At 36.8% G+C, this 25,193-nt stretch overlaps 2 protein-coding genes across 2 annotated transcripts in view; both read left to right on the forward strand.

Annotated features, from left to right (window-relative positions):
• LOC122534097 overlaps positions 1-23,006 on the forward strand; it is a 74,025-nt gene extending 51,019 nt beyond the window's left edge. Inside the window, exon 2 of the mRNA XM_043664422.1 lies at positions 22,969-23,006. Within this exon, the coding sequence (XP_043520357.1) occupies positions 22,969-22,991 (23 nt within the window). The 3' untranslated portion in view covers positions 22,992-23,006. The remainder of the gene's footprint in view (positions 1-22,968) is intronic.
• Positions 1-25,193, forward strand: part of LOC122533382 — a 227,746-nt gene that overhangs the window by 72,654 nt on the left and 129,899 nt on the right. The window lies entirely within an intron of this gene.

A 25,193-nucleotide genomic window follows, 5' to 3' on the forward strand; every position in this document is an offset into this window, starting at 1 on the left:
TCCGAAAATTTGAGAAGGTGATATTTATGATTGACAATTGAAAATGACATTCGAAATATGTACCAATGAAATAAAATATTTCCATCACGGAGGAAATATTTTAAGAGGACTCGTTCCTCAAACATTTGGTCCGTTAATGAACAAAATTTGGGAACATCAGTTAAAGTTGCAAACGTGAACACGTCTCTCTACCGATGGCGAAAACCGGAGGGGAATGTTATATTTTACAAATACTTTATTTTGTATATATATTATTATTTATTTTATATGTATATTCATTTTATATACTTTATTTTATATATACGTTTTATTAATACGAGTCACGGAGCATATCGAAATTCCTTCTTATCGTCATCAAAAGAATCGATATCCATTTCGTGTCTGTAGATAAGTAACGGGTAGAATAAGAAATATAATAAATGTAAATAACATTGGACGTTATACCATGAGAAACCAGTTATTTCTGTCAAAATCGAATAACAAATAAAAATCCTTGCAAATGGTAAATAATTTATTTCACGAAACAACAAACGAGCCGTTTAATTGGAAATAAATTAATTCACAATACTTTGTTATTTTACAAGTAGATTATTCCCGAAGTAGCTTTAAAAATTCACTGAAAAACATCTCTCTCTTGTGCGCGTTTAGCGCCGTCGTAAACCGTAAAAGAAAACGCTACCACCCCGTTACGTCGCGCGTTCGAAACTCCTTTTCCTTTTTCTTTTTCTTCTTTTTTCTCCCTTACACCCGCCCGTCTGACTTTTTTATCCGGCGAATAATAAGATTCGAATCTCGGCTGCGTAACTCGCCACATATACCTCCGGGTTGCCAGCCAGGAAATTCTTATCACCCTCTTGTTGTTAGTACACATAGAACGCGAACTTTCGTTCTCCGTCGCGTCTTCCACGTGCACACGAGGCTTTACTGCACTGCCTCGACTTTCCTCCGCGTCGATAAGACTTAGACGGTTAATTGAATAAACTCTCCTGCGTTCACCCCTTCTTTTTCTGATCCAGGAAATTGCTGGCAACCGCAAGCAGCTTTGCGTCTTTTTACATTTTTTTGTCGATGTTGAACGAAGAAGGAGACTGTGCCGGATGCTCTAAGCATTTTTATTACAATTTGGCCAATTCTTGACACACTAGACAGATTGTATTCATATTCGTCACATACGCCCGTGCGCGATTTCTCCGCTCTGCTTCAAATGAAAATACGTTTCCAACTATAATAAATACATTAAACAAACAGCGACGCGGTATTTCCCCTTTCAATTAACTATATCGAAAATATTAATTAAAAACCGTAGGCAAACATAAACCTCTCCTGGTGATTTTCAATTTTTCATGTTTGCATTCACGTTGCATTTACATTTTGTATTTGCTTTTAACGTTTGTCTACATGTGTGCCAACTTTCCAACATTGCGGATGATAATCACAGGATGGGGATATTCTTTCGTTTTTCACGCCGAAACAACTTTCAAATTCGACGTCCGTTTCATTCGATTGTGACACTTTGTCGAGTATTGATTGCCAGAAAATTGTGCCACTGAACTGGTACGAAACTTCGTCCGAATATATTTATCAGATACTTTCGAAATCTACGAAACGTCGCTGGAATTCAGAAAATCAACGAAACTGAATTTATCCGTATTTGTTCCGCTTCTTGTCGAATCAAAAAATTCCGACAATTGTTCCCTCTGGAGGTTTCTCAAATCATTTGTTCCTCTTTGATCGACGCAGCGTAGAAACAGACACCCAGCTTTAAAGCTTACAGCTTGGCTGTCTCTCTTTTCCTTCACTTTCCTTTCGATCCAGTCGAATTTTACGATTTAAAGTCGATTACTATGCCCCTATTTTCCTGATCGCCAGCGCTATCCCCTCCACTACATTGAATGATGCAGTGGAGGGGATAGGAAAGTAGGGGCAAGGGCCGCCAGTTAGCCCGCTTTGCGTACGGATCGTTTCGGTTCTGTTCTATAATTAATTTTCGTATCGCGTATTATACGTAAATTTCGATGACAAAACTAAATTTATCATGCTTCTTTCGTGCTCGCTTCCTAAGCAAAGTCGAAATCGTATGAAAAGTCCAGTCCGATTGTTTCTCCTTTCGAAATCGTTTGTTCTTCTTTAATCGACGCAGCGTGTAGGAACGAAACAAACGAACCTCAACTTCGAATCTCACCAGCCGACTGTTAGATAAAACAGGCTGTATCCTCTCTTTTCCGAGCTTTCGATTCAGTCGAATTCTACGATTCGCCAGATTCAAAGTCCACCGCTGGATAATTATTTTTCCAATCTGTCGATCGTTTCGGCTTTACTCTACAATTTCGGGCCACAATTTCTACAGTTTGACAACGATTTTTAAAAGCCCGTTGGAGAAAACGTTGTGTGCAACGTGAGCGTAACGAACAGGCAGGTAAATTGTTATTCGTCAACGAGAACGGCCCTTGGAAACCAACGCTGCCTCGTGTATCGATCGATTGTATTGTCGAGGGAAAATTCTCTTGTATGAAAGATGTCGTTTAAACGGCAGTTTACCATTAATGACTGTTTATGCTCTTTGCACAGTGGAAATCGTGGTCGTAAGTGACCCAGTGTCGGCTTTGCTAACCGACAACCATTGACGAAAGCTTGAGAACGCGCGGGATTTAGATGGATTTCGTGGAATGCGAATCTCTGACGCGATTGTCGTAACTTCTCAACGCGTTAATTCGCTGATCAACTCGCGATGTCATAGTTTCCAGATTTACAAACACAACCTATATAGTTCTCTCGCAATATAAAATATTTTTTTGCGAAAATAACAAAATCTGTTTCCATAAATATAGAAATGGTTGACGCAGAAAAGTAACGCAGTGCATGGTAGCAATTTCCAATAACAAGTTATACAACAACAATAGGAGTAATATAAAAATTCGAGGATCAGAAACGTGTCACACGAAGGACACACAAGGGATTTTTCATTGCCACTCTATCACGTATTTGAGCAGAAATATTTTTATAAAGATTATACTTATAAATTTTTGCAAACATTATCTTTGTACATTTTTATAATATATTTCTCCTCGAAAATATCGTAAATTGTCATAATCTGTAAAAATATTGGAAAGTTTTTTTCTTCGAAACAATTCTTTTTCAACCTTGCATTTTTTAAACTTTGAATGTCTGGTGAAAACAAGTATTTTTTTTATTAAATTTTTGTCGTCCAAGCCCGAGTTCGATAAAATGGCGAAAAGAAAAATCAAGGTTTGGTCAATTTCAACTAACTGTAAATAATTGGAAAATATTTCCCATAGTTCGTAACATTTCAAATTTCCACGAATGTAAGAAGTTGTTTTACCTAAACTGGGATTGAAATTCAAACAAACCGTTTGCTCAGTTTACCTCGTCGTGAATTCAGGAGGGATTGATCGCCTGTTATAAAAACATGACTACAATCCTTTGGTCGCATATTTTCGCAATGCGCAATTATTCCAAGAATCCGACGCGAGAAAGGAAGAGCTTTGGAGCTTTCGAAAGAATGCCGACTACTTTATCCGCGTGAAACGCCTCCTGGAAGATCAGCGTGGGAGGGAAACAAAGGATTTCTAAATTTTTCATCTTCTTTAAGAAAACCAGAACAACCAAAACTTCCCTTCGTTTTCGCTAACGCGGTCGCAGAAACGTCGAATTTTATCTTCTCGAGGTAGAAGTGGAAAATTTCCTTCTCAAGACAGAAAAAAAAAAAAAAATAGAAGAAATGTATTCGAGTCATTTTTTAAACGATGAATAGTTTTCGGAGACAATTGCATTTGTAGATTAAAACGAGACACCCTGTATGCCCTTTCCGATTCGTACTTTGGTCCCTGGCCTCGGCACACGGCTCGCACATAACAACGTTTTCAATAACGCGAGTCATATTGTACGACGTTCATAATTTATTCTCTGTTACGAGTATATCTGCTCGTTTCATCCGGGCGCAACGGTAAAAGTATGTTACTCGAGATAACGAATAACGCGGGCCAAACGTATACATGCACGCTCCGCGGATTTCCACGGTTATATTCCACGTAGCTGTTCGAATTTACCGATGGTTGGAGACCTGAAAAGCTTGTCAGAGGAGAAAAGTGCCTGCAGTATCGCATCGGTACGTGAAATGCACAGGCCGTCGAATATTTTCTGCCAGTCTTGCGTTTCGTTCTCTGCCCTGTCATTTAAAAATTCTCTCGAATCAGTATCACGGTTACGTCGCTTCCAACTTTCTTCCTCGGCCGTGTGTTCTCGCTTTCCCGGGACGCGATCGCGCGAGAAAATTGAATCGAAATTGCACTTCTGGCTTCTGAAGTTTCGAATTGACGGCGTTTGAAACTACCGGAAATTCTGAGAACTCCTGGCACTCCGAGAGTGAAGAAGTGTTTCACGTTTGCGAGATATGGCGTCTGATTATTTGGAAAGGATCCTTCTTGCCTGACGATTTTTCCTCTCGACGTTTAGTTAACGTTGTAATCATATGATACAGCAGCGAGCCGTACAAACTGCTTTTCCAATTTTCCTTTAACTTTAGCAGTAAGGAAAACGATTTGTATATATGCGTATATATGTAATGAGAGTATTGTGGCTGCGACATTCCAAACGCAGTGGAGAGATCGATGAAAGTGGAGGGGATAGCGCTAGCGATCAGGAAAGTGGGGGCGCGGCCGCCAGTTCGCCACCTCTAACACTAATAAATGACATACATATACAGATCGTGTCAAATGTAAGGCATTAGGTACAACTTGTATTTATCAATCCTTAATTTGAAGAGTTAAAATTGAAAATGTATATTGTATATATTAATATAACACGAATATAAAACATTGTATATATTAATCTGCAATCTGAATCGTTCAAACTTATATCCCATGCGACTGCAATTTACTTTCTCTTTCAAATCGAAGCCATAATCCCTACCACGAGCATAACTCGAAAAAAGAGTCAATTAAATTAACAAAAATTTAACTTGGATATGAAACAAAGTTACCAATCTTGATCAAAATGTGACTCGTTGTTCCAAGTTGTCGCGTTTGATTTCTGTTTTCAAATAAATACGAGCCACGTGTTAAATGTTTTTAAATTTTCAATTAAGATCGTTTGAGAAAAAAGAAAAGAGAAAGAAGAAGAGAAAAAAGTAGGTAGAGTACGATGCGGCAGAATCGAGCTATCGATTGACTTTCGCGCGCGGCTCTTTATTAATCAGACTTTTATTAATCAAAATTTCATCCCCATTGAAGGTATCGGTAACAGAAATTGCGACACCGGCACGAGTGGCCAGCGTTTATAATTAAATTTCGCACGTGCGCTCATCCTACTCGTCTCCCATGTAAACCCATATGAGTGACGTGCTCGTTTAGGCCGCCTAATGAACTTGTTACAGTCGCATGCGTGTATGGATACGGTTTCGTGCCGTGTTCGCTTAATAATATTTCCCTATCCTTCCATGTGATCACGTTAAATTTTCATCCGCGCGAACACCGTTATTATCGGGCTCCATTTTTGATCGAGAGCGTCATGGATAACCACTGTGTCAATAGAAACATGCCAATCGAGACTGTCAAGAATGTTTATCGTTCGATGAACGAAAAGTCAATAATCAGAAACATATATTTTTATTGTTTACAAAACTTCGCCGAAAATCTAATAAAATTCAACGCTGAATGTCCAAATTATCTTTTTGGTATTATAGGCGCCATAGTTGCTAAAATTACGATACAATATACTAATTAAATTATGTATAGCCATGTAATATATAATTATAATTATTGTTTGTAGCTGTACGTGATTATATATAGTTACATAGTTACAATTATAATTATAATAATTATCATAGGATGTTATAAGTTATGTATTACATATAATTGTTAATTAAATTATACACCATACGATTATAATTATAATGTCATATAATTAGAATTATGTTCATAGCCATGTTACATGGTTATATAACTGCATAGACAGTTATAATTGCCATTGTAATTAACCACGTAACATAACCTATATCATGCAATTATGATTATGATACATATATGTTACAATTATAATTATAGATTATTATTATGTAATTATTATTACATAACCATGGACATTTCGCGGAATTTGTCATCGAAGTGTGAAAGTTTGTTCTTAATCGTTACAACTTATCGGAGACGAGATGAAGGAAGCAGTTGAAAACAAACACGATAAAACTGTCAAGCGTAGATGAAGGTGCGTGTAAAGGGCAAACGTTTCTCTCCTGAAGTTTCTCAATTATAAAAACCTGTTCGTGTCGCGCGCGTGTGTTTTCATGAAAAATATCACGCCGCCCTGCCGTGTGTAACAGGAGACGATGCCTATACCTGCGCGTATCTCGCGCGTTTGAATTTAAAACAGGGAGCGTAAGATTACGTGACTCGGCGAACGCGCGAGTAACAAAACGTCCCCGGATGTTTGAATATCAAAATTTCAGCGCGATCGCTGAAATTTTGCACGCGTGCACAAGTACGTACGTATATCTTCTTTCCGCCGTGTTTGTTTCAACGTCACTTGGTATTTGCGACCTCTCGAAACGTAGATTAATGGACACGCGGTTTTTGTGTTCTTTCGCGCAATTTTTATGCCGTGCTTTATTTTTTTTTTTTTTTTTACTTTTGGTAATTTTTTCTTTTTTTTTTTTAATGTGGAACGTACGAGAGTAATATCGTCGACGTTGATATACATACTTTTAAACGCCACTTTATAAGAAATTCGTAAATGTTTAATTTATGTGAATTAATCGTTTACTCCTGTCGTTTAAATTTATGTAAATTAATCTTCTACTTTTGTCTAGTGTAATCGTTTAATGATTTTATCGCGATGGAGTTTATTTCCTTCAGTCGTTTGCTTATTAATCGGATTTATTTAACAAATTATTAATCGGTGACTCGGACAATTTTACAATTTTGCAAACGAACAGTTCTCCAGTTTAAACAGTTCTTCGTTTAATATTGTAAGTAGCGTCTGAAACCTATTTCTACGTAAGAAAACGAACGAAGCGACGCAGTATCTTCGGTAACCAAGAGGAAAAGAGATCGTAAATTAGTTGAATCTTACACTCCGGTCAAGGTCATCGTTATGCCTCGGACGAGGCTGATTTACATTCCCGGTAATCTCCGACCTCGTCGAGAGTAAATAAATTTGCATGAGAATTTCGCAGAGCCGGCGTTGAACGACAAACTTGCAATGAAAAATTAATAACTGCGATCAACCACGATCGTGAATATCGACGTCATCGCGAGCTTTCTCAGATGGCACAAGGGGCCTTCATTTCTTCATCAAGGTCACGACGTGTCAAAGAGAATCCCGCTTTTCTCTCGCCGCCTCACCAAGCAACGTTTCAATTGCACCCGCAAACGTGCGCGAATTGAATCACTGCGCTCCGTTTCTATTCAACGTCGTTCGAGTATGAAATACTGTTAATTAAGGGAGCATTCTGGTAATCTGGCTCAGAAAAAATCAATTCTTTTTTTACATTTTCTCAAAAGTATATGCTATCGAAAATGCCTATGTAAAAGGATTTGTTTGAAGTCGTAAAATTGGCAAAGTTATAGATGTTTAAAGGAAACGGTGTTATTGCTCGCAACGCAAGTATGAATATTTTTGTACAAAAATTCAAATGTGTTTTTCTCAAAAAATATTTCACTTTATAATGTTATTATTTATATTATTATTATTTTATAATATTTTATTTTTTATACTGCTCGATTGATTGTAAGTATGAATATTTTTGTACAACGGGTAACAGAAACTTCAAACGTGTTTTTCTCAAATCCATACTTTTTTAAACTGGCTGACGGGATATCTCACGTTTTAGTTGACCGATTCACTTGAAATTTGGAGGAAATCTTCACTGGATGTACCTTTATCGCATGAGCCACGGATTTCAAAATCTGATGTTTTTTTCTATTTTTTTTTTTTTACCATCCAAAAGACGAAAAGCACAAGGAAAATCGATATTTAAATTTCAAAATGCTGTCACTTTTTTAATTTTCGAAATTTCGCTGTTTCCATGGTTCACGCGATAACCATGTTTATATTAATTAAGATGCATTTTGGTTTTTAGTTTCAAATAACCAGGTGGACCAGAATCACGTCAGCCATTCGCTTTTAAAAACATGCTTTATCTAAGATCGTATAATTTCCACAATTTTCATTAATTTCGTTAGAATGAAAAAGTTCTAAATACTCTTTAAGTATGAATAAATCTGTGTGCAAATAAAACTGCATACCAAAATGTATCATGGTTTCTTTAGAAAAAAATCCTCAAAGAAAGTCGATGTTTTCCATGCCGGATTACCAGAATACTCCCTTAAGACAATGATCGCGCGAGATTCGTTGACGAAGAATAGTCAGCCGCCTCTGAGAGAAACCAAACAGTCGGAATTAAAAACTTCCGAGAACTTGGAAGAATTTTCTCTGTGGAAACGATACGGCCGAAGCCGCGCAACGCGATCCATGGATACAGTTTCGCGGTCAGCAGCTTCATTTTCAAAGAGACACGTGAAAAAAAAAAAAAGATAACCAGTGATCGCCGTGGGCAACGCAACGACCTTGCTTGTCCTATTGACAGCGCTGACATTGATCGCTCAGAGCACATGTACAGGATGGAAAGAAAATATGTGTAAATGAATTTTACACCGATTTGATGCAAATGCATGTGAAGAATCTGTCGCAAAATTGACCTTGACCTTGAATTTCATAGTCAAAAAAAATTTTTTTTTTATTGTATTCTACTCATCACGAAGGTGAAACTTTTTCAAGGAACCATAATAATTTACTTGAAAAAAATTTCTTAATTATTTATGGACGCGTGCTAACAGCGACTTTATTGTTCTGAACGCTGTTTTACGTAATTTTCATATTAGGTTCATATTAGGTTCACTAACATTTGATTTATCATGGTTGTAGCATCACTGTGAGTGTAAATAATGAAATGATGAAACTAATATACTATTTATACTAAATATACTATTTATAGTATATAATTACTATAAATAGTATGCTATTATATAATTACTATAAATAAAATATATATTATATATATTTATTATAATATACTATAAATAGTATAAATAGTTAATAATTACTATAAATAGTATACTATTGTACAATTACTATATAATTACTATAAATAGTATACTATTTATAGTATATAATTACTATAAATAGTTATTTATAGTACATAAATACTATATACTATTTATACTAAATATACTATAAATAGTATATTATAATATATTATTTATACTAAATATACTATATTATATAATATACTATAATATATATATTATAAATAAGCTATTATATAAATATTATTTTAATGTACTATTCTTCAAATAATAATATTATTCGAATATAAACATTACGTAATATGTTGGAGAACAGTCTGTATCTGCTAGAAGAGCGATGGCAAAATGTCGACGATAAAATTTTATCGGGAAAGCCGAAACATCCTACAAAACGCTACATACTTTGCTTTTTTCGTATTCTACGCGCGAATACTCGACGAAATATTATTCACGTTAAAAAAATTCCACGTACCAGCTTTGCTCACCACAACTGTAACATCGTGATTGCCTCGAAATGAAGCGACTTCGGTGAAATAAAAATTCGTTACAATAATTACCAGTTTCGTCTCCCGAATGTTATTTCAACTTCAGCTACAATCTTCTTCACCTTTAATTTCAGTAATTCATTTTTTCTACAATTCTGTAATTTTTTTTCATCCTTAATTTCAGTCACAGTCTCGCTCGTTTTTCTATAATTCATTTCTTTTATGATTCCCTCTTCTATCTAATTTAATTTTCATAATTCGTTTTGTCCTTAATTTTTTTGTTATAATTTCAATCATTTCGGCAACCTTTTTCTCATCAAAAAGTTTTAGCACGTCGACAATTTTAATCGGCGTCTATTTGCAATAGATATAGACAAGTGCCTCATAATGGCTTCATTTTCGAGTGACATTCCTCTCGAATTATTAAAAACAACACTGCCCGCTCGAATCAACTGAATTAAAGCAGAGAAAATTGTCATCGTTCCTCACTAAAGGAAATATTTCCCTTTCACTTCATCCAATTATACTTTAATACCGATTTGCCAACCAAAGTGACAATACCACCCTGTATTTGCTTTTAATATCTCGCGTTCAGTTATTGAAACAGAACCACGTTTAAGCGCATTTCAATGGCTCTCAGTCGGAGATTACAAGAAACAAAATGCGACCGTGATCGTAAAGTGAATGCGCCATCGGGTCGTGAAAAAATCGCGAGGTCACCAAGCAGCATAATTATTTACGGCGTACACCACCCGGCGAATCTTTTTTTGTCAGCCTGATATTATCGATTACTTTTCGCCCGACCCGATCGTGTACGCGTATATATTTCCGCGACAGCCGCGCGCTTACACAACAAAGGCTTTGACGTACGACGTTGAAAGGGAACACGTTCTAGCTAAGGGGATAAAAGCTCCGGCTTGTTACCTGTATAACAGTAGATTATGCTGCCGGAACAGCGCGAATGCCACACGAAGTATCATCGACGGTGCGCCAAAGCGAGGTATGCGACTGCGGAGATCGCGTTGGATTGCGGTACTGCGTCGTCCTGCATCGGAATATGCAATCGCTGCGCTTTTTTCCGGTACGAGACGAATTATTTCTGTCACCAAAAGAGCAATTTAGATCGTTGATGACGAGCGATTTGCCGTATATTTTTCCACGTCTGACGATCTCTGCGATCTCTTCCGTAACTGAACACTCGATCGTCGCACGATAGTTTCAGTGGAGAATTGAAAATTGAAAATCAAGGAAGAGACAGTGAAAGTTGTCGCGAAATTTCCTGAAAGCGCCACTCCCTTGCTTCTCACGAATTGATTTTTATTCTCCTTTGTTCCGAAGGGATAAGTTAAATTTCTAATTTTTTTTTTTTTTTATTTCTCGCAAATATTTGATCTTTTCATTTAACAAGGGAACTACGAATGTTTAAGTTTTGAAGATTAAAATTGACTTTAAATTGAAATCAAATTTAATTTATTGCTTAAACTTAAGTTAAAATTAAATTAAAATTATTATTTAAAGTTATTATTATAATTATGTACAATATTGTAATATTATAATTTAATATTGTAATAATTTATTATTATAATAAATTTAAATTAAACAATATTGATTCAAAAAAAAAAAAAGGAACCAATGTTATTTCCTCGTAATTTAATTCAATTTTACGATTTTAAATACACTGACGAGTTTAATCGTCATGGTGTCGTTCTACCGACACAACGTGGATACACACAGTTTTCAAACATTTTACGAAATAAATAAGAATCTCCAACGCAGCACCACGCTTTTAAAATATTTTACGAAATAAATAAGAATCTCCAACGCAAGTTCTTTCGTAAAACGGCGAAAGAATCTTCGTCGAATACCCGCGTGTCGTCCTCTCGTCGTTTTAAGTTTCACGTTTCGATGGTACGACGTGATCTATTTCTGTGCAGCGACTTTTTACGATTTGCACGGCAAGCCCCCCCCCCCCCCCCCCCGTTTGCTCCATTTATTGCCGCGTATCTTCAGCAGGCCGTCAAAAATAAATTTAGTAAATTCGAACATGCCCAAGTGCGCGATAAAATATAGCCAGTCGAGATTAAATGTCGCGTGCACGGCAGCCATTGCGTTTATAACCGAATATGCGCTTCTGACGAATCGCAGCGTGGCTGAAGGCGCGCGATATATCGGACAGAAGCCCGCGAAATTAAAGCCGCGTTATTTAGCGCGCGCCTCGTCTTTTTACGCCGTGTTTGCGGGATTTAATATCTCTCGCGAATGCGATGATACCTGTTCTGCGCTGTTCCTACGACCATTAATTATTTAATCGTCTATTAAACACTGGTGAAAAAAAAGATTTTCTAGTAATAACAATCAGAGCGTCAATTGTTTATTTTTTTTTTTTGTATTATTTCTACGAAAGAAAGTATCACGTTGTTTAGATAATATTGTCATTTGTAATTGTAATTTATGATTAGAATTTACAGGGACGAGCAAAGCTGAACGAATGTTATGAATGGATTTTTAACAGTAGCAATGTTGATCGTTTGTTAAACGCTAGTAAAAAAAAAAAATTTTTTAGTAAACTTAGTAAAAACAGAGCGTTGATATTCGAGCAAGAAAATGAACAATTTTTTTGGGATTCTGCATTTTCTTGTATTATTCATACAAAATATTAGATAATATTAATTTATTTGTATAATATTGTTATTAGTAATTGTAACTTATGATTAGACGAGCAAAATTGACGCACGTGTGTATTTTTTGCAGGCAGAATACGAAAAAAAAAGGAAAATATCGAACGTTTTGGCTTTCCAAAAAAGATTTCATAACCTCGTTACCATCACCGTTGTGGTAAATATAAATTGTTTTTCGCGGAGTCGGTTTTTCACCGCGATTAATGAAAAATTGTTGATGTTTTAAAGTTAACGTTATAACTTCGTTAAAAAAAAAGATCACACAACATTTTCATTTAAAGTGTAAAGCTTCTGTCCTGAATTCGTTTTTTTCTAACTATGTAACGAATATGAAAAATTCCTTTCTTTAAAAAAAAAAAAAAAGAAAAAAAATCGCGAAAGTTTAAGTGTGTGTAACAATACTGAAAAATCTTATTTACGACTAAATCCATCATGGTCTTAAAGAGTAAAGTTTTTCCATTTAGAAACGACCTCTTGAAACTCGCTGTACGATTTCTCCTCATCGTTTCATCAAACTTTGAACATTAGAGTTAAACAACAGAAATCCCAACAATTCGTCACCTAGTCCTAATGTTCGAAGTTTAATAAAATCATCAAGTACAGCAAGTTGTAGAGAACAATTTTTCAAAAGCATGGTAGGTCAAGTTACGAGAAAAGAACTTTCTTTAACGCTTCTAAAGATGTTTGGATTTTTACAAATTGCGAGAATGAAACGTGCTCTTACTTTCACTCTACGCCGGTGATCGCCCATGTTCGTTTTTTTTTTCCCCCAACGACGCGGAAACATCTTTGAAAGAAAGCTTAAAGAGAGTCAAAGTGGAAGCTTCAAAGTGAGACCAAGCAGACGCTCGTATGATTTTCTTTTACAAAGTTAGAACAGTTCCAAAGTATCGACAACTTTTCACCGTTACGCTGTTCAGTTATGCTCCTCGCTGCAAATGTAGAAAGAACGAAATAGAACAGAGACCACCACGTCGACAGAAATATTCAGAACGCAGCGGAAAAAGGAACGTCCGGTGATCTGCGAAACAGAATTTTTACATACACCTCCGGGCGTCAGGGAAATCTGGAAGCTGTCGATCGTCCCTTCAACACTCGACTCGTAATTAAATTACTTTATTTTCAAGCTCGGAGGGACGGTGCATTCGTAAACTCGAGAACTGCCAAGTCTCGATGCCATTTTCTCGTTCGGAAGTTTCGCACTTAACGAAGTACAGACGCAAACTTCCAGACGTGAACTTTTTATACGAATTAGAAACTTGGCATCTCTTGGCTCCCTTCAACAGTGATCAGATTCCAGCGAATCAATACTTTGAATGATATCGCCGCGGTGTTAATTATTTGGCGCTTAAAACCGCTTTTAAAATTTGACGCCTATGAGCGAAGTTAAGCGGAGATATATTGGTATTTAAGTAAGGAAACAAGAACGTAAGATAAACGAGGGAGAATCGATAGAACGTCGAGTTATAACCGAGTTTTAGTGCCAGCGGCTATTGAGAAAACCATGTTGAATAGCGCTTCCTTAACCTGTTGGTGCCTAAAAGCGCTTTTAAAATTTGCTTCGGAGGTACTGTCGTCGCCTATGAGCGCTTAACTCAGTTCGGTCCGCTGGAACGAGAGAGACGCCTATGCAGGCGCTCACTTCACGTTGCTCGAATCGAACTGAAGCTGCCTACAGGCACTCGGCAATTATTGTCGACTATAATCGCAGCAAATCTCACTCGAATCGCATGTGAATGAATTCTAATTCAACAATTACATCTTCCGTTAGTCGTGTATTATTTTAAACGTGATTATTTTACGGTTGTTTCATTTAATATCCTTACAATGAGAAGATGAAAAGATGAAGATGATATGGGATTATGTATTGATCCGTGCTTCGAATTGCACCACACTTTACTAGATTATTCGATGCATTACGAAATAAAGCTAATGCTGTTAAATTTTTAGTAGCTGCACTAGCAATTCAATCTGAACGGCGCGATATTTAGCGTTGCGTCGCACTAAAATAATTAAACTGATGACCGATAACGTTGGTGAAATCAGAAACGAACGATAAAGATGTGAACAATTGCTCATCCAGTTGCTGCGAATGATAATCTGAAATTTTTCATTGAATTTCCCTCTCGAAATCCCTCTCATCGTCCCATTAGCAAGTTCTTCTGAAAAAGTTCACGCTCTCGGGTAAATCCGCTAAAAGTGGAGTATCGCTACGTTTAATGGCCGGCCGGCCAGATACCTAATTCACTTCGCGCCAGGCACTTGAAAAATCAGTTTTCGTCAATTATACAATTATACACTTGAACAATTCGACGCGGTTTACTCAAAAGCACTACAGTTTATTCGACTCATTCGATAGTTCTCGTGGAGTTCAATTGACTTTCGTTTTTACCTCCGAGTTTGTCTCATCTTTAGTCTTCAGGTAGCACTCTTATTTCTTCTAGATGGATCTCGTAGTTGCTAAAAGTTCCGAGGATTCTTTCTCTCTGTTTTATGTTTTCCCTTCAACCTGAATTTTTTATTCACCACCGAGTTTCTTTACAGTCCAGCAAGAGCTTAATATCTTTTTGTCCTCGCCTTCGTAGTCCCTTAATTCAACAATTAACAAACTTTACGCCTATTTGAAACCATTTAGGTTAAATTGCGCGTTATTTTTACCTGCACAATTTTTTCATTGCCACGCTTCTCGAGCCAGGCACGCTTCATCCTGTAATCAAATTTCCACCTGCTGTTAGCTTCGGAAAGCACGTGTAAACGGATAAATATCACGAAGAGAAGGTTCGCAAGAGCTCAATATCTTTTTGTCCTCGCCTTCGTGTTCCCTTAACTCAACAATTAACAAACTTTACACTTATTTGAAACCATTTGGGTTAAATTGCGCGTTGTTTTTACCTGCACAATTTTTTCATTGCCACGCTCCTCGAGCCGGGCACGCTTCATCCTGTAATCAAATTTCCACCTGCTGTTAGCTTCGAAAAGCACGTGTAAACGGATAAATATCACGAAGGGAAGGTTCGCTGGCTCGGAACCAGCAAGTGTTCAATAACTCATCGACGAAACTCAATACCTAGGAAATTGGACAAAACGAGGGATTGCATAGGTGCGCGGTCGCGGCAGCCAGTTTGGAAAAGCGGAAATGGTCGTTTATCCGACGTGGCCGCGAAGTCGTGCGGTCGACCGTAGGATTCCTCCCCCCTCCTCTCTTCCCCTCTTCCGTAAATACGACCGCGAGAAATTGAATAAAATCCAGCGGGTGAAGAACGAGGGACGAGAAGAAAGAGGGAAAAACGAAAGCGTGGCTTTTCCCCGCGGTTTTTTTCATCTCTCCTTTTCTTTTCCTTCCGCGTTTTCATAGAATAGTCCTCGAAGCTGTGTTTTTACGATTATCTTTAACAACGGTGAAAAATCGACGGGAGAGCGCGCAAGGGTCGCGCGATTTTCGGAATTCTCTCGGCAAGAGGCGGGAATAAATCGTCGCTGGGCTATCGGTTATTGGTTTATCGTTAATGCCGAGAGGGTCTGCGTGAGATTGGTTTCCTAATACGTTTTTTTCTGCGAGATCAACGTACGTGCAGATAGATAGATACGTACCACACAGGCCTTGAATGTAGGTCAGTTCTTCCGGCTGATATTTTTCGGCGGCGCGACTCGCATTGTAGGGTGCTTGCCATCTGCCCGGTGCTTTTATCTCTTTCATCGCTCGTCGAATAACAGTCGATCTCTGTGAAGGGAAACGTTGAATCAAATACATATGCGCAAATGCCGACTGTAATTAAACAGTGAACCGAGATATTTTTTGGAATATTTGAACGTGCCATTTCCCATACGAAAATTCGATATATGTTTACTTATTGAACATAAAACAATTTTTATTATTTTCCATTTTCCATTTTATTGTTCATTTATTAATAAAATTGAAATCTAGAAAATTGTATGTTATTTTAAATTTTTAAATTATATCTTTCAATTGTGAATTAATTAATTTCATCGATATTACCATTATTATTTATATTTAAGTGAAATTCTTTTATATGAAATAATTAAATTTAATCATCAATTATCATATTTATATTTATTATATTTAAGATTACTATTATTATGAAAATATTCAATTATTGTGAAAATAATTTATACACATAAATGATATTTATATTTATTTTGAAATTAATAGAAAAATTAATTTGCTCATTTTTATTTTTATAATTATATTTTTATTCTTATTTATTATTTTTTTTTTTTTTTGCTCAATACGCATACAGGGTGGTTTATCCCTTGTTTGACAGAAATGCACTTTCAAAATTTTCCGAAATTATTCGTTTCTAGATAATCCCCAGATTGTACAAAATGCCTTTGTTAAATCGAAACTATAGCTCGTATATATATTACAAGCATGGTTTTTCCCTCCCTGTTCGCTTGCGTCGAGTATCGACTACCGTAAAAAATAATTTAAATTTTTCTCTGACTTCAACTTCATATTTTCTGTCGAAATAAACTGCACTTCTGACACACGACAGACACAGTTCATCGCGCTGCGTCGTACGAGTTGTAGTTACGTCTGTTGACAAAAAAAAAATCATCTCTCTCTTGATTAATCGATGCTTCCGGTCAGCAAGGGCGGATTTCGTTTTGCCGCGACACACGAATGAAAAATGTCGCGCGTCTCGCGAAACTCCGTGGCAAATTGAAATTTCAACCGGCTGTAAAAAGAACGTACGAGGGAGAAAAACTCGTCATCAGCAACGGGAATATTAAATCTATCGTTCGCAAACTACGCGCGAAATCGACACAGTTCTTGTGAAAATCCGCGTTTATTGCCAGGCTGAGAAAGAAGACGCGTAAACACGCGATTTCGTCGATTTCTGTTCGAAAATCTCGGGCGAGAAAAATGTCCACTGAAGCTAGATTCTACGAATCGGACTTACAAGGGAACCTACCGAACTCTGAATCGCCGATTTTGATGAAATTTGGCGTGATTATAGTTTTCAAAAAAATATTCGTCCCGTACTCTTTTTTTTTTTTTTTATCGACAATGGTTGTCGATATTAAAGGAGTGAAAACTATCCTCGAAGTTGGGGGTGCGAAACATATTTTATTAAATATCTCGGAAATTATTGAAGACACCGTTTTTAAATTGATAAAATTAGTATTTTCGACAAATTTAATGGTGTATACCTTCTGTTTAAATATATTAAAAAAACAACATATTTAAAACTGTAAATAACTGTATTTTTTTATAAATCTTTCCAAGTAAATGTCAACAAATTTTCTTGAATATCTGTTTATGAATACTATAATATTTAAACACAAATTACGGATGAAATAAAATTTTGATTTCTTCATTACAAAAAAACATTCATTGCTTTCGAATCTTTCTCGCCGGACGTGCAAAGCAGATTGTAATTTGGAGTTGTTCTCTGTTCGTAAATATGTCTTAAAATGTTAAACATTGATATATATTAGTTCTGCTAAAAAGAATATATTTAATTCTCTTATATTTTACTGCTCAGTACTTATTTTTTTTTTTTTTAAATAGACCACAGACACACACTCTGCATTTCCTTATATTGTGTATCGTCGTAGAGAATGCCTAGATTATTACATCAGTATCCTTGTACACTGCGGAAGAATATACATAAGAAAAAAATTTTCTATCATTTCTTGTAATAGAAATAACTTTTAGAGCGTACCATCTTTTTGTTCCTCGTCGCGGAAATTGACGCGTTGACGTTTAGCTCGTGGTACTGGAATTCGTCTGAAAATGAAACAATGAGGTTCATTTTTCGAGGCGACCCGATGAAAGTCGGGGGAGGTCTGCTTCGCGTCAAAAGAAGTCTCGGCCCGGGCGAGAGTGGCTCGAGATAAGTGGAGAATTCTCGGAGAATTATTTCGCCCGGAACGAGCAAGAAATCTGAAGAAACTGGCAAGACTATAGAAATCGATGTACGAAGCTCGTTGCTGCTCCTTTTAGCCGAACGCCGCGCGCTCGCCGTCTGGCTTCTGTTGAAACGCGTCCCTTTCTCACGCTGCGAGCGTAGCTCGTGAAAGAGAAGTTCGGCAAGAAATATTTGGCGAGAAACAAACGCGGCGTTTCCAGAAGGTTGAGATATTGATGCACGAACTAACGTATGTACATGTTCGTGGACGTTGCAGTCCAAAAAATTTTTACGCTTTCGGCCAACGGTTTCGAAAGAGCCTTTCTGGAGAAGGAGCGAGTACATAATTCTTCCGAGAGGTTTTCTTTGACGGGCTCTGAAAATAGATATCAAATTGGAGTGAAAATGAGACTGATAAATTAAAAAAAAAAATCACTTGATTGTACATTGTTTGTATAAAAATTACACTTGGATCAAAAATGTAAAGACAGTCGATGGTACAATAAAATTCACATTGAAGAATTAAAACATAAAACAGACACAAAGGATCCTCGGATCTTACATCTTGAAAGGATCTTAGATATACATTTATGCAATTACACAATATACATATGCAATTATACAGTTATACAATATATACACAATTATACAATTATATAATATGTATACACAATTATATAGTTATACAATATATACACAATTATACAATTATATTATATATATATATATATATATATATATATATGTATATAATTATACAGTTGTACAATATATACACAATTATATAATTATATATATATATACAATTATACAGTTGTACAATATATACACAATTATACAATGTACATATATACAATTACACAATTATACAATATATATATATAATTATACAATTATACAATATATATACTATTATACAATTATATAATATATATACTATTATACAGTTATACAATATATATACTATTATACAATTATATAATATATATACTATTATACAATTACACAATTATACAATATATATACAATTACACAATTATACAATTATACAACATATATACAATTACACAATTACACAATTATACAATGTATATATACAGTTATACAATATATATGTCCTTTATAATTAAATAGGGGAAAAAGGATTGACGCGGAAATGAGACTGATAAATTTAAAAAAAAAAAAAAAAAAAAAAAAACAAATCACTCGATCGTACATTATTTGGATAAAAATTAGAAAATTAGAATTTGGACAAAAATTAGAATTAACAGATGCTGAGAATACCGACGCAAACTTCGTTGTTTCTTCTCTTGTGTCGTGCGAAACAAACTGACTCACTATCAATTTCGTTAGGCTGCGTTCGATTAACCTCGAGCATCGTTCACCGCGACGAGAAACGACGCGAAACAAGCAGGGAAGAACGCAAGTAGAAGCAAGACGAATCTCTGTCGTATCTCTGACCGCAAGAACCTCCGATCCGTCATACGAATCGTGTCTGGCTTCTGTCTCGAGACAGAGCGCCTTTTTCCAGACCACCCCTGGAAAAACCACGCGAAAGATTTTTTTCAAGATTCGAGAAATACGATTTTCCATTCCGGTCTTTCTAGACATCGTCTCGGATGTAACGACGAGTCACCATGAGTCACATATTGACTATAACAACGACTCATCCACCAACAAAACAACGATAACAACATCCAACCTTTGCCCAAAACTCCGATAACATAAGTATAAAAGGGCCATCCCCAAACTCCTCAAGTTAGTTCGATTCCGCCAACCAAACGTAAGTGTTTAATTTATTGTACTATTTTATAAATAAAAGTTACGCTGGAATACTACGGTATTCCGGCTCATATAAAAAAAGTGTGTTCTATTCAAATCCCGCGTAACATCGGAGATGATCGCCAACCAAACAGATTATCGCCACGCATTAAGATAAGTTGAGAGACGAACTGAGGAAGAGAAAACGTTGACGAAACGATAGTCCCCTTTGTGCTCGTTAAATCGTCGGTGAAAACCAGGCTCGTGAGGATGAATCCACGTGAGGAATATTCTTTATCGTCGCAAAAGCTCCACGCACAAAAGACACTCTCTTCGTCAGGCGGTGAGCTTCTCCCCTTTTATCGCGAGGTTTTTTTTCCATCCGCGATTCTTTCCGTCCCCGACTCTCCCTGTTCTCGTGACTTTCGTTGTCATTTCTTGGCGATGGGACAGACAATCACGCGAAAGTATTCGAATACTCGCGCGAATGTTCGAACAAACACTCTGAGATCTTATTGACACTGTTACGGGACTTGGCTTTGAACGGTCAGTTGTTTATTGTACTAATAAAATGTTCGGATTCTGCGTAGAGGAGTAACACTTATGTATTATACTTCGAGAGGATTTATTCACGTTGTGATCGTTGTTACGTTGTAAGGGTATAATTAAACATTATACTTTGCAGTTTCGCAGAGATATTTGTTTGAACAAGACAACATTTCTACCCCGAAACTTATAGATGTAAAAATGTTCTATTATATATTATATATCTATTATATATATATGATACTAGCTTATCATGTAATATGTTGGATTCCGTGTAATGGAGTCAACACGCTATTAATTTAGAAGAGTTTATTCCCTTACAGTCGTGGTTGTGTATGAAATAGAATGATTTACAATGATTTAGAAAATGTATATAAATGAAAAATTATATATTATATATCTATTATATATATGATACTAGCTTATAATATATATATATATATATAATAGAGATAATAGAGACATTTTTTAAATGATGAATAGTTTCGGAGATAATTGCATTTATGGATTAAAATGGGACACCCTGTATATATATCGATGACTTCCTCATCACACAACAGTTCGATAGAATTCGATCTACAGTATACATATTAGGGACAGCCAAAAGTAATATCGTTTTCATCAAATTTAATAAACATTGCCATCCAGTAATAATAATTTAACTTTACAACATAACCTATAACATAACCTATAATCCTATTTGTAACATAACTTCTAACATAAATATAATTAGATAATAAGGCTATAATATAACCTATATTCTAAATATATCGGCGATTTAGTGTGCTTATTATTAAATTACATTATACATTAAAACTGTATTAACTCCTAAGTAAAATAAAATTTTCTACAGTATCGAAAAACGTCCATTTAAATTAATTTCGTTTCAAAAAAATTTGCGCAAAAACTCGCAATCTGTTCGTACAACGTAACAATGAAACATCCAATCTGTTCGTATAACGATAATGAAATTTCCTCCAAAAAAAAAAAAAAGAAAAAAAAAGAAGAAAACAAGAGGAAAAAAGAAATTTTCCGTGCCAAGCGACCAAATGAATACTCTCGCGAGCACCCCACCGTGTCACGAGGACGATGCAACTCGAAAAACAATGACAGAAAAAGGGAGCACAGAGACAGCGGGCAGAAAGGAGGGGAAAAGAATGGAGGGCGCTGCGTATCAAGGGATTATCGTCCGAAAAGCTCGTGCCTCCTGTCGCTTTTCGGCCGAAAGGGTGAAACGCAGGAAGCCGACGCGATATCCGCAGTGCGTATGCCGCACGCTCGTGACCCGTTTCGAAGACGCTTTGAATATATCCGGGGCTGGGAATAACGAGGGCCCATTGTTTCGATGGTTTTCGTCGGGGCGGCCAGTTATTTTTCCAGCGCGATAAAACACCGCGCCGCGAGGGCTGAAAATAAAAATAAAAAAAGAGAAGAAAAAAGAAATAAACGCGGCGAGAACCACCCTCTGTGAATCGACCACGTGGCTCTCCTCCTTTTCTACGTTGTCTTCGTTCATTGTCCCCCCCCCCCTCCCCCCTCCTTCTTTCGCGTGAAACATTTTCGCTCGAACAACCGTGGCGCTATATCGGCGATATATCGACGCTTTTGTGTCCTCCTCGATCGATTCGTGTGGAACGAAGGGGCGAGTTTTAGAATTCGAAACGGACTGAAAAGGCTGAAGGGTTTGAAATGGCTGCGCGATGCGCGGGGCAGCTCGAGTGGACAACTATAGAAACGGAGGATTTCATTGATGGGGTTGTTACGCAACGAATCGATGGATCTTCATTCTCGAGCAAAATGATCGAGCCGATGGTATTAAATAACAATCAATCGTCCGGGGTGTGGTCGACATTTTTTTCTACGCCTAAGATTAATCCAAACTTACTATTATAAACAATCGAAGTCCGCAACGATATTTTGAATAGCATGATTGTCCGAATAAGAGTCACTGTACTTAATCTAAACCTCCGAATCATTATTTAACGATGTCCCAAATTCTCGAATCGCGTAACACGCATAGTCAATGAATCCTCGTAAACCTTAGAATCGCGAAAAGGACGAAACGTTGTTGGATTTTTTATAGTGTTTTATTCCCTATGGTTGTTGCAACCGGTGTCAAAAATTATGCTATAAAGTCTTTAGTCTGCTCTCTGCTCGGTACGTCTCTTTATATTGTTGTTTATGGCAAATCGAAGGGAGGGAATTGAGCCATCATCGTCAGGCTTGTTTGGCCGTCCAACGACGTTGTTATTTTTTTCTTTTCTCCTGGACAAGGTTAACTTCGACTTCGGTTGGAGAAATTAGAGCGCAGGGTAAAGGGAAGAAAGGGAAGGAATAACAGAAAAATTATGGGAATATTGTGTGAAACGAGGCTCGTAAATAAGCCGGAACCATTAAAAACTTCTTTACGCGCGTTGCTCGTTGGAGGATGTAACAACTATGCACAAAGAATGCACTCGCGAGCATAATAAACGACGCAACGAACGTAGAAAGCGCAGTGTCTCGAATTACCAAGGAGAGTTCAAAGTTTCAGCTTCTTCTCGCACTTGACCGTGCGCAACGCCCGTAGAAAGTGGCCCCTCGCCGCTCTTCCGACAAGGTCTCTTGATGCTAATTGTAAGTGGCTAGCCAGAAGAAAAGCGGAGGTCTTTTAGTAGATTTCGCTGGTTCTCGATTTCAAACCAACTCGGGGCAACTCGAGAGAGAGAGAAGAGACTAGGCGCTGTGCTCGTTTCCAATCAGTCTGTTAATGACGTGTGCGAGTCGGTTGAAACGTGTATTCGTCTTCGAGGTATCTGGAGCAAACGGATGACGATGACGTGTGTGTTGGATTCCGTGTAATGGAGTCAACACGCTCATAATTTAGAAGAGTTTATTCCCTTACGTTGTTGTTGTGGCCGTGTATGAAATAAAGAACGATATAAAATGATTTGCAATGATTTAGAATTTCTTGGAATGTGATGAATGTCTCTTGAATATGATGTAGAATGATTTAGAATGTTTAATGCTTTTAATGATATAGAATGTTTTATGCTATCGAATGTGTGTAAAGCATGTCCTTATATATATATTTGGTTATCAAGTGAAAGGGGAAGGAGATGGCCAACTACTGGATCTTGCCCTTATGTCTAACTATTCACAGTATCCACTTTTATGTAGACTGTTGCTAGCTCATTGTCAGTATTCGCACAGACTCAATATTGTCCGGGTTGGTCATCCATACTGGGTGACCCATTTTTATGCGAGGCCACCTAAATATCTTTTCGTATTGCTTGACAATGTAAAAAGTATTTTTCGCTTAACGCCAATGGTATCGAAAGGCCAATAACTGGGGTAAGAAAGAATTTCCTTCCCAAGCTCATCTTTCTTCAAGATCATTTATGTTTCTCCGTGTGTCGTGCGACCGGGTGAGGAATAAAACGTGTTGCTACGTTGCAAAGATATAATTAAAAAATTATAACTTTAACAATTTTAACCTATAACTTTAATAACCTCGTTACATTTAAAATTTTTATAATTCTACCACTTTTTGTAAATTGAATTTGAAAAACGAATAATAAATAAATAAATTTTATTCGAACGAAACGAGACTGTATTATGGTGCATAAAAATTTTCTCTGTTCACTGTTTTTTTTACGCGAACTGAACGTGAAACTTTCAATTTTTTTAAACGCTTTATATCGAATTCGTACCTTCAATTCAATGACCTTGGCACTTACAGGAACGAAAGAAATACTTCAGATGTTGCGTATTGCTGTACCTACCGGTGTTTCACATTGAGGTTATGGTTCGCGTCCAACATGAATATTTCATATTCTACACTTTTGGTGGTTTTACATTGCGATTCGGATCGTATTGTTGCCCACCGTTAGAATGTATAAAACATGTAAAACTATCTGTACTATTTATGACGTGGCATTGAATGCAAAGTGAGGAGAGAGTACAAAGCTTTCCATTTAGTATAGTAGACAAAGATAAACCCTTGCTGATTTTTCTCATAGTTGGATTTGTTGAGCGAGTCAACACGACGACTCCAACTGTCACGTATCGCGAAACTCGCGTCTTGATCACGATTTTACTACACCGAAGAATTAATTTGCCTTTGTTAAACGTTAGTCAAAAGGAACCGTAAATCATAGATAGATAGGTAAACCGATCAATTGTCGTCGTTTTCGTCCCAGTTCTTTCGTTCGCCAAAAAAAAAAAAAAAAATAAAATAAAATAAAACGCGCGAAACGCAAACACAGAGAGGCGGCAGCCCCCTTTTGTATTTCTCAACATACGCGTTGAGAAATCAATGATCGCTTCAAGGAGATCTCTGACTTACAGTTTGAACGTGTGTATCGTATTCCTGTTACGGACGATCTCGTCGCTTTTCCCATTGTTGCTGCCACGTACACGTTGGCCAACACGCGCCTGCTTCCAAAGCTCCGGCTTACGAAGCTCCCAGGGTTTTATGGTCTTTCTCCGTCCGTAAATCTCCCGGAACGTTTTTTTTTTTTTTTTTTTTTTTTTTTTTTAGAACAGTAGAAGTTTTCCAAAGGAGATTACGCGTCAGCGTTGTTACAACGCGATGGTGACGACTCTCGAGTGGGGAGAGTATATAAAGATCCTTCGTAATCTGCTAATACAGTGATTAACCCTCTGCGACTCGACTGTTACCTTCTGGAGAGACGTCGTATCTAAATCTAGCCAACAGGACTTTTTTTCATTTTGTTATTTGCTGATAATTATAACGAACGTATACATTTG

Source organism: Frieseomelitta varia, unplaced genomic scaffold (genome assembly GCF_011392965.1).
Source record: "Frieseomelitta varia isolate USP_RPSP 00005682 unplaced genomic scaffold, Fvar_1.2 scaffold_146, whole genome shotgun sequence".
Classification (NCBI taxonomy): domain Eukaryota; kingdom Metazoa; phylum Arthropoda; class Insecta; order Hymenoptera; family Apidae; genus Frieseomelitta; species Frieseomelitta varia.